This window comes from Hydra viridissima, unplaced genomic scaffold (genome assembly GCF_058129835.1).
Source record: "Hydra viridissima isolate aposymbiotic clone 2 unplaced genomic scaffold, HvirCarnegie_v1 scaffold_8, whole genome shotgun sequence".
NCBI lineage: Eukaryota > Metazoa > Cnidaria > Hydrozoa > Anthoathecata > Hydridae > Hydra > Hydra viridissima.
Window position 1 is genome coordinate 7359692 of NW_028324307.1, and position 11774 is coordinate 7371465.

Sequence of the window (11774 nt, forward strand, 5' to 3'; positions counted from 1 at the left end):
TTTTATACATAAAGAAGACTTTTTCAGATTAAATTTAGACCGATTTTTTTAATCTATTATGCCATAGTAAAACGTTTTACGAAAAGTAAAATGATTAATCTTTCATAAAATATCTGCTAGAATTTTCAATATCAGTTTATCTGGCTGTAGGAGCGGTTTCAATTAATTATTTGTAATTATTTTAGCTTAAAGTTATTTTATTTGCGTTCTAGCATCCTTTAAAATAATATATAACTATTTTTCTTTGTTTTTTTTTTTTTTTTTGGTTTTGTGATGAATAAGTTGGTCTAAAATAACTTTAAAAAAACTAAGTTTTTGCTAATATTCGAGTATTCAGCTTAATTTTTAAGTCTAAGTTAAAACCTGCTAAATCCCGTCCTCTTCTTCCTTTCAGTCCGTCTTAATATTGTTTCAAAAATTATTACGGTAACTAATTTGCAAAAACAATATAACAATTTAATTGTATAATACAGTATTTGTATAAAATTAGCCTTATCATAATGAATAATAAAGAATTATATGATTGGTATCTATGCTTGAGTGATAAATCTTTGAAAATGGTTTGCTCGAATTTCAGAAGCCGATTCTCCAATTTGTTTTCAGTAACCGAAAATAATTTGAGCTTGTACAACAAAATTAAAATTGTTGTAGATAAATTTAAATCGTTAAAAAAAAACAATAAAAGAAGAGATATATATAAGCTGATGCTCTTTAAACCGCCTATTTCGGAAACTAGTTGTGAATTATGCATATCAAGTGAAAAAAATAAAACGAAGGGTAAAAAAAGAAAGTTGAACCAACAAACCTCGAAAAACTGTTTTAAAAAATTGAAACTTGCTTCATCTGGTTGTATAAATAAGTTCAAATCTGCTAATGTTCGTATTAGTAATATGAAAAAAAAATTTACATCTAACGACCCTAGAAGGACATATAAACTATTACATGCAAGTAATAAAGCAAAGATTCATCAATTAAAAAAGAAACAAAATAAGGAAATAAAAGAATTAAAAGATTTTTATAATAAAGTCATTAAAAATCTTAATAAAAGAGTTAAATTTTTGTTAGTTAAGCTTGAAAAAAGTGACAATAAAGTTGCACTCCTTCATGAGAAAAAAAGAATTACATGCAAAAAATTGTATTATGTAAACAAGAAGTTTAGCATGGTAGTAAATAAACATGAAAATTTGTCTTCTAACAGTTTAAATAATCCTGAAAAAGATACAGACTCTCCTAACACTAGAGTATTAAGCAAAGAAAATAAAGATTTTAATTTAAGTTCTCTTCTCCATGATCGCAGAATAATAACATCTCAAAACGGAAGGTATTCTAATGATATAAGAGAAGTTATTATGGAGTTAGTTTCTTTGAATGTCAGCATGAACAAAGTTAATGAAGTCATCACAATTGTTTTAAAAAAACTAGCAAAGATAGATATAGAGAATCTTCCCTCAATTGGTACAAAATCTCGATTTATGACTGAGGCTTTAGCACTTGCTCAACTTCAAGTTGCAGAAGAAATGATAAACACTGTAGAAATTAATTCGGGCAATTGTCTTCACAGTGACGGTACCACTAAACATCATAGACATTTTCAATATTTCCAAGTTACTACCACAAATGGAAGTACTTTATCTTTTGGATTATGTGAAATGGCTGGCAGTGATGCAGATTGTACTATTAATGCGTTAACCAAAACATTAGATGATATATGTGACATTTTAGAAAGTAGCAGTAAGGAAAACGATTTTTCTAACCTTGTATGTTCTTTTAAAACTACCATGTCTGATCTTGGGCCAATTAATCCACTGTTTAATTTAAAGCTTAAAGATATGAGGAAAAAGTTACTGCCTAAAGTTATAAAGAACTGGGAAGGTTTAAAAAAAGGCGAGCAAGCAGATTTCATTGAAATGTCTAATTTTTTTTGTAAATTGCATTTATTATCTAACTTTACAACAGAAACTGATAAAACAATTAACTTATTCGAAAAGTTAGTTTTAAGTACTAGTTATGAAAATATTTTTGCATTCAATACTGCTGAATCAGGTGCCATTAGATTAATAAGAACTGCATGTAAAGCTTTTCATGTAAGGGGAAGTGATGAAGCTGGAGTTGCTGGGTATTTTAATGCATTTCTTGCTGGTAAAGGACAAAGTAAGTGTATGCTTGCACCCTTTGTTGGTAACAGATTTAATATATTATATTATAATGCTGCAGCTTTGTATTTTCATTCAAAAGATATTTTAGAGTTTCTTCAAAATTGGCCAAATCAAAATAATCTTTTACTTGCAGTTAAAGAAGATATTAGCAACAAATTATATTTAGCAGAAGTGCGGGCTCTTGGAATAATTGATAAAATAATTACAGGTCCACTTTGGCGGATAATTGAATCACAAAAGAGTATTCTTGATATGAATCCATTTTTGTTAACCCTAAAAATGAAACTTTCAGATTTGTGTAAAAATGCGTCATCGATTATGATCTCGAAAACACCTATATTCAGTCCAAGTGATGTTAATATTCATAAAGATATTTTGTATGATAAATTATTTGAAGAGACTAATGACACTGATTTAAATATTTTAACACAGCAGACATTAGAAGTAATTTGTCATTCTTTGTTAGTTGTTCTGGAAAGACAATCTGCTGATCAACTTCCTGGAGGTAAATATTGGCATCCTTCTGATAATATAAGTAAGGCTGCAGAGAATGTTCCAACAACAAACAAAGCATCAGAAAGTGACTTTGCGGTATTGGATCTTTTAATTCGTACAAAGCCAAATGCCAAAATACAAACTATACAAGCTTATACTATGTGGTATAAAAACAAAACACTAGACTGGTTGGATAAAAAGACTTTAGATGAGCGTGACACATTGCTAAAAAAAGCTTCAACAAACTTTAATAAAATGAAAGATAAATACAAACAACGTCATTTAGAATTAAAGTTTGAAATGAGTGAAAGGTTGTCTGAAAAGCATAAAGCTAAAAAAACAGCTGAAGACAAAGTCTTCTTAAAAAAAAGCTAAATCGGTTAATGAGTTGTTAAAATTGAAGACGAAGGTGTGGTTGACCTCAAAAGAAGCAGATGATGAATATGTTTTGTTAGTTGACACATTTAAAAGCAAAAAAATATTGAGAGCACAGTTGGATTTTTATAGGTATGTTATGGAAGTTAAATGTGAACCTAAATATTTTTACAAAACTAAAATGCATGGTAGTAAGCGAAAAGACTTAACAAACTATGAGTTGTTCAGTAATTTACAATCAGTTATTAGAACAAGGACTTTTCCAGAGCCCATTGAGAGAAGAGTTATTCTTATTGAAAGAAAAGAACGAGATATTTTGATTGCAAAAGAGAAAGAAGAGTTAAGTGAAAAATTAAAGAATGCAAGACTGTCTCAATTAGCAAATCAACAAAAAACAAACATCTTGGCTGTCATTCTAAATGATGTTAATTATCTTGTTGGGAAATTTATTCAACATAAAATAATGAAAATCGATACTAAAAAATACTTTTGGTGTACAGGTGAAGTTCTTCGAGTAAACAAGTCAACTCCTAACTTAAAAAAAAACTTTGTTTGATGTGGTCTATGAGACTGAGGAAAATCAAGTATGGGCTTTTCCATTGCTTGTTGACCTTGAAAAAGGAAAGGTTATACTTTTGTAAAAAGCCTATTTTACAATTTATTTGAAATAATTACTAGTTATATATATTATTAGTAATATTTTATTAGAAATGTGTAATGTGTCTATGACTATATTAATGTATATATATTTTTCTGCTATATATATTTTTTCTGTATATATATTTTTTCTAAAGATTAGTTGTGAACTGAAAGTTGTTCTATTTGTATATTGTTTAATGATAACAGATAGATTATTGCCTAAAATCGTTGCGTAAAATTTTTACGCTAAAAAAAAATGTTAAAAAAAACTAAAATAAAAAAACGCGTTTTTTTGTCTAAAAAAATGTCAAATTAGGTAGTATAAAAATGCAAATTTCTTAACAACCAGAAGTGCTACAAAGTTGGTTAAACCCATTTTAAAACAAGATTAACATTTTAAATGCAATAAAATTAAAATTAACATTTTAGCTTAATTGTAATACGAGATCATAAAATGGACTGAAGTGCCTAGTTTACATCAATAAATTAACATTAGCATTACGTCAATAAATTAACTGGTTTGCGACAATTTTATTGTTATCTTATGTTTTTTAATAACGAATCGAGATGAAAAGCTCGTTTAAAAAAATCATAAGATAACTGACAAAGTTTAAAATACTGTTCAAAGTTACAATATTAAACGAATATGTATATATATAAAAAAAGATTATCTATGCTGAAAAACACCTGTGGATATATAGAAAAAGATAATTTGAAAGAGATTTTATTGCGAATTTTTTGATCAGCTTTTTTATATCTTGATCAAACCATAACAGAGTTTGTTTTGCCAACTTTAACAGGTTATTATTTGACGTTGCCTCAACATTTGTTCTGTTTTTTTTTTGTTGTTGGAAAGTTACATATCTTGCCTATTTAAAGAAATCATTTTAAGCTATAAAAGTTATAAAAACTTTTTAAAAATTAATTTTGTTGAAAATGAAATGGTCGGAAATTCGCGCCATTATGAAGTATGAGTTCTTAGGCCGGGTGAATAAAAATGAGCAATTGCTTTTACTCAGTAATTGGTCAGCTTTACGTGAATTAAAACTTCAGCAGTTTTCCTCATATTTTTATTCAAGTAAAGGTAAGCAATTTACTCAGTAATTGCTCAATTTTACGTGAATAAAAACTTAAGGAAAGTTGTTGAAGTTTCTATTCACGTAAAGCTGACCAATTACTGAGTAAAAGCAATTGCTCATTTTTATTCACCCGGCCTCTTATGTTGAAATAAGGATCCCTGACCGCGCTAAACCATTAATAGTGTATTTGGCTCTAGTGTTATTGCGCAACAATAGTATTAAATTGGTTCACCAAATTTCGTATAGGTGACGTTACCTCACAATTTAATATTGCGGTCGATTTCGACAAATGTAATTCGTTTACGCAAAGATTTACAGAAAATATATATTAAAAATACGTAAAAAAAACTTATTTCCATTTTCCATAATAGTAATTTAGTTACTTCAAAATTTTTTATTTTGAAGTAACTAAATAACTATTACGGAAAATGTCTAAATTAGAAACTTGAAATAAACAACTCAATATGTAAATTACTTGTAAAGTATAACTAACATCCAGCTTGTTTTGAGTTTTTTTCAAAAAAAAAAAATTAGAAAAACTTTGGAAAGGCATTATCTTGTAGTTTTCTAAAAGTAGAATTTAAATCACAGAAATTAATATGTACTATATTACATAGTACATATTAATTTCTGTGCGTTAAACTAAACGTCAATTAGCGAAGAGCTTTAGGAAAATAATTCCTGAAAAGGTGCAAATGAGCACTAAAAACTCCTGTGTGCACTAAAAAATCTCCATAAATAAAACTTCAACTTGATGTAAATTTTGGAAAGCTTTTAGTTTTTGTATTTTTAGAAAAATTCGAATGTAAATTATTAAGCACTTACCTTCAAATTTTTCTTAAAATACAAAAACATGCCATTGTTCTTTCAAAAAAAAAAGTAGGGGTTATTTTTACTGGAAAGGTTAAACCCACAAAAATGGATACTTTCATCAGAAGGTAAACAATATTTCTGATGCAAATCCATGAAATATTAAACGGGGCAATAAAATCCTGTGGGGCAGTGAAATTATATTGTTGTTTCTTTTTGTTATTGTTTTAAAGTAAGGAATAATTTAAAATACACTTCATAGAGTGGAGATGGTGATATTTTGCATTTGCAATATATATATAATTAATATACATGGCATGGTAAACTGATAGACAAACAAATCAATTTGTTTAAAATCAATTGTTGGATACTGCAAAATATTGATCATCTCTACAATTGCAGAAATCAGTGTAGACAGCCCCTTTGCATAACACTGTTGTCGGAAACTGAATATGAGCTTCATATTTTAATGCAAGAAAACCCTTTTGGGGGATGATAAGCCTAAATCTCTATGACTCTTGGTTATAAGTCTCAAAATCTGGTTACACTATCCATGGAAAAAAAAATGCATTTTTGTTTTTCCAATAAAATCAACTTTTTACGAAAGAGAAATTTTAATATCTTTTTTTTTTTTTCTAAACTTATTAAAACTAAAAGTTTTTAAAATCAATTACAAACTGACGATGACGGTGAAAGAGGATCTTACTTCTAAGAAATTTGATGTGAAAAACTTCTACGTGGTGCTTTCAGAAAATCTTTAAGAGAAATATGAGGATGTAAAGGAAGCATTTGATTAGTGCTACCATATGAAATTTTGGAAAAATCAGGACATCATGTCTTTTTTAACCTGTCAAATCAGGACAAATATAAATAAGCAGAAAGTCTAAATCAGGACAAAAGCTCGTCACATAAAAAGTAAAAATGACAAAAAATACAACATTAAAAACCAGCTTTATTTTACATTTTCGTAATGACTACAAGAATTATTTCTTTTCTTTGCTTTTAAACCAGTCATATTTTTCACTAGAGTGTACTTTTTTCAGGAACAACTGGTCATTTTTTATCTTTTCATAGAACTGTGAGCAATTGAGATCAATATTTAACTTACAAAAAAACAAACTTTTCACAGTAGAAACTAGCAAAGAACCTCTTTTAGGAGACCAAATATTGTTCATCATTGAAAACACCCTTTCCACAGCAGCTGAAGTTTCAGGAAGACTGAAAATGTATTCCAACACCAGTGAAAAATTTGCTACTGAAATGCCCTTTTCTTCAAAATGTTTTATCATCAGGACCCATTTTTCTTCACAACTCATATCATCAGATTTCCAAGTTTCAGAATTAGTTGACAAGTATGCCTTGACCAAAACAACTTCATCAAATAGTTCATCAGTATTTATTGCTGTACGTCCAATTTTTCGGTTAATTCTTTCTGCAGCTTCTTCCAACTCTGGAAATGTTATTGCACTGTTTTGAATCCTCATGAACTTTTCAGCATCAGCAAAGCTATCTTTCCAAAGGTCAATATAAGAAAGACATCTCTCGTAAAAACCAGTAAATTCTTTTTTGACAGCAATTTCGTCAATAATTCCGACTTCAAATAGTTTTGCAAGTATCTTTTTAGCTTCCAGTGGAATAAACTTATTCTCAAATCTCTCCTTCAGATTATTCTGCAATACTTTTATCTCATTAACAATATCACATGCACTTGCTCTTGTTTTTTCAATTCTCAGAATTGTTTTGTTGAATGTCTGAAGCTGACCATGAACAAACCAAAAATACATTTCACCACGTTCATCGCTAAAGAACTTACTAATTATCACTGGAGATTGCTCTTGAGAACAGAAGAAAGATTTTAGTCCCGCAAAGATTTCCAAAATTCTCTGAATTGCGGGTAGTAAAGAAAGGAATCTTGTGCTTCCATGCTGCAAAACTCTCTTGTAGTGAACATCAGCAAACTCGCAGAATTCTTGCAGTTGAGTAACTCTGACAGTACAGATGTGAAAATATTTGTAAATTTTCACCACAAGAGCTTCAACATCAATTGGTAAAACATCGACAGCTGTTTGAATGCAGTTGTGAACTATGTGAGCTCCACAGCCAATCCCAACAATCTCTCTACCAAGAAACTTTTTCAACCGACTGTAAACATTGTTTTGTCCTCGTCTTTTCACTCCACCAAAGTTTGTGTTGCAGTTGTCACCACAGAATCCAATCACTTTCCTTGATAAATCATGGCTATTGATGGCAGATTGCAGAGCATTGCACAAAATTTCTGATGTTTCACCAGGTACATTTTGAAATTCCAGTAATTTAACTTTTACTCCTTGATCAGGCACAAAAATATCTAACAAGGACAGGAAAAAGTTTCAGTTCATTTTGGTTAGATGTATCAGTTGCAATGGTGATGAAAGTAGCTTTCTCCAACTCCTCCTTAATTTCTTCAGAAATCATTGGTAGAATAACATTGAGAATAATAGCCTCACATTTTGTTCTTGCAAGTCCAAACTTTGGTTCAAAAAGTTTTGAATTAATTTGGTAGAGCAATAAGCAGTTTTGAAGCTCAAATCATGAATTGCAGTGTGAAAAGTAAAAGTAGCTTCCTTTGCTGCCAGAACTAGATCTTTATCACTTAAACTATCAGTTTTGAAGAACGATGTTATTGATGCAGAACTTGCTGATGCTTTCAAAGCATTTTTGTGTCTCTCCGTTGTTAAATGCTTGGTGATGTTTGTCCTTCCGCCATTTGCAACAGAAAATTCAGTCAAACAATCTCCGCATCTAACATTTTCACCACTTTCATAAATTTTCTTCAGAAAAGGAAATTCATTCTTCAGAGTTTCATTAAAATGGCACTTTCTTTTCGACATTTTGACTTTAATAAGGGATTTTTTTTTACTTTAAGTTAAAGTAAAAGTTTAACACTAAAAAACCCTCTGTCACGAAGTAGAAACTTCGTAAAAGTGAAAAGTACCAAACCAGCAAAAACAAAAGTAAAGTACTGCCTTATCATGTCTGCTACCATTGCCATTTCTGCCAGCACTGCCTAAAATTGCAAGAAAATAGTAAAAATTGAATGGAGAAGTTGGAGTTGCCAAGTCAACATTTTTCTCTTTGCTTTAATTTTTAGTTTTTGTCAATTTTTAGTTTTTTCTTTTTTGTTATGGTTTTTTAAAATCAGTACATTTTGGCACCTAATCAGGGGAGTCAGGATAGACCCTTCAAATCAGGACAGTCCTGATGAAAATCAGGACTATGGTAGCTCTACATTTGATGTGAAATGGGAACTTCTACGTGGTGCTTTTAGAAAATCTTTAAGAGAAATATGAGGATGTAAAGGAAACATTTGATTTGGTGAAATTGAAAAGTCTTCTGTTTGTTGCATCTTGTTACTTGATGCTTGCTCTTGTTGTGAAATTTCTTCAAAACATTTATCATAATGCAAATCTCTAAGAACTATTGCATCAGTCAAAAGATACTTTCAAGCTTTCTGTGCTGCTGGAGCTGGCATCAAAAAAGCTAAATCATTTATAAACTGTGTCATTTATCTGATCATCCTGACGAAACCTTGATTCACGATGTTGGCGTTGTCAATCATCTACTGGATTCTTTAATTCAACTTTGTCTAATGTTTTAAAGTGGCTCACCTTATTTCACATTCAACAACAATCAATTCGTGGGGGGTGGGGTAGCTAGCTGGAAATAAGTGTAGAAAACTACTGAAAAATGTAAATACCCTTGAAAGATTAGTTTAGAAGCACTTCTTTTAACAATAACATTTTTATTGAAACATTTTAGTAAAAATACCGATGCGGTGAAAGCTAGTTTTAGTAATGTGCTTCATATTTTCTACGCTGAGAAAATTGATCAACTTAACTTGTTTCATCAAAAACTTCAGAGTTCAACATAAAAGTGCATGCGGTCTTTTATCAACAAATTATTTAACGCCTCAATAGCTCTATTGGAGTTGAGCCCGATGACAGAGATACAAAAGATTTAAAGACCATCCAGAGTATGGTAACATTTGTCATCATACTCTGGATGATCATTAGGTGATTGTAACACAAAAGCGTAGATTAAATTTTGAGATTCAGTCTTTTACTATTAACTTACGCAACAACGTAAGTTAATAGTAAAAGTTAAAATCTTCAAGAATCTCAAATTTTTATCACTAACACACACACGAAAATATTTTTCACTTATTTTAAAATGTACTTTCAATATTTGTCTTTTATGTTTTTGTTTGATGCTTTCTTCATACTTTTTAAAAATTTAAAATTTTGGATGAACTATAATAATTTATATAATAATTTTAGTTTATTTTTAAAACTTTTTATTTTGTTTAAATTTCAGAATCAGTTTACACTTTTAAAACTTAAAAATTAACAAAGTTATTAACCTTTTCAATTTATTACTTTTTGTTATAAACACTTTTTTTTTAAGCTTCATGACTATTTAATTTATTGTGCTCTATTTATTGGTGAAAAATTAAAATTGCATTTTCTACAGTTTGATTTTTGACTGTTTGATCAGATTTCAGGACTTGTACTCAAGTAATATGTAAAGGCCTATGTAAGGCCGCAAGAATACCTTTTTTTAGGTTTTTCTTGCGTCGCAACATCAAACTGAGATTAAATTTTCGGCAATCATAATAACTGAGACTTTGAGGGCGAAATCATCCATCACTAATTTTGCAGAAGATCAAAAACAAGCTGAATCTAATGGCAGTTTTTGTTTATGTGAATGACCTTTGAGAGAATTTGTTTTTTTATGGCAAAAAAAATTGTTTCTTCTTAGCCATTTACAAATTTATAATGCTAGTATTTTGAGATCTATCTCATCAAGATTTACTAAAAAAGTGACTTCGCAGTCAAACACAGAACAGTAAGGAAAGTTTGTGTGGTGATATTTGGAAAAGATGTCCAACGGATATCTGGGTAACAAGTCTTTGCAAATATCTTTAAACTCAGCTATTGTTTAATTTAATGAAGGTTTAATTTAATGAAGGTTTTTATAATAAATGTTACATAAGTTGTAAACAATCGACCGTTTATGACAGAAAATACAGTCACGGTACATCACGCATATTAAAAGCATATCAGACATCCACCAACGAAAGCAAGAAGGAGGAAGCTGACAAGAGATTGGTTGGTAAAGTAGAACCTGGGCCTTTTATGAATCTGGAGCATTTTAAATCACTTTTCTTTTTTCAATTTTCTCTATTACAAGTTGAACAAAAAGAAAGCAATAAATTTCTGCAATGATTTATTCTTTTTCTTTGAATATTTTCAAATTTGTTTTAAGTACACGAAAGAGGTCTGGTAGCAGAAAGAGGTCTGGATAAAAGAATAACTCAATTTACTTATTGTAAATTCATTTTTCGGACCTTAGCCAGTAAAACCTATCCAGATAAAATAAGAGATTATTATGGCTATATTTGTAACGTTTGAACCATACCAGCTAAATAAAGAAATCTGGTAGAGTACCTTAACATGTGGTTAGCTGAAATTCCAAAGGCCATCAAAAAAGTTTTGTTATTTCCAGAGCTATTTTCTCCTAAAATAACTCTCTAAAACGAGACAAATGTTAAAATTTGAGGTTAATTCTAAATCAATTACAGCATAGACAAACTTTTGTAGTAAAAATGCTTTAATAAAGAATTTTATTTGAATTGGGGTTGACAACCATAAGGTTTTAAGTGCGATTAAATATCTCAGAAAAACTTACTGTTCTTTCGAATATTTGAGAACTATCTTTTTATTTACTTATTTCTCTATATTATCTTATATTTCTCTATATTATCTTATATTTCTCTTTATTATCTTATATTTCTCTATATTATCTTATATTTCTCTATATTATCTCATATAGAATGGTAATCACAAGTATATTATCTTATACAAAATGGTAATCACAAGTAATGCCTGTGTAGAAACCTAGATACAACTGCAAAGATTGACGAGATTCTAGAAAAATTGTTTATCATAGAATGAGAATACTTTGATACGAGGGGAAGTCAATAGCATTTACCAAACATATAAAGTTATTAGCGGAATGTCCTTCTATATAACACTTCGTAATTAACTGCAGATGTTTGAACTGTTCTCAGAATAAGAGTTATGTTATAGGAGAGACTTGTACAGAGAGTTAAAGGGGCCGTCAAAAGTATTTTTCAAAAATTTAAAGTGCAATCTTTAATATGTTAAACTTTAAAAGGTGC

The 11774-nt window shown here is 29.6% G+C and overlaps 1 protein-coding gene across 1 annotated transcript; it reads left to right on the plus strand.

Annotated features, from left to right (window-relative positions):
* Positions 1-1891: 1891 nt before the first annotated feature.
* On the plus strand, positions 1892-3487 carry LOC149884810 (uncharacterized). The gene has a single exon (XM_090096322.1). It carries the CDS (start codon positions 1908-1910, stop codon positions 3024-3026), a length of 1119 nt encoding a protein of 372 aa, XP_089952448.1. The 5' UTR covers positions 1892-1907; the 3' UTR covers positions 3027-3487.
* Positions 3488-11774: the final 8287 nt, after the last annotated feature.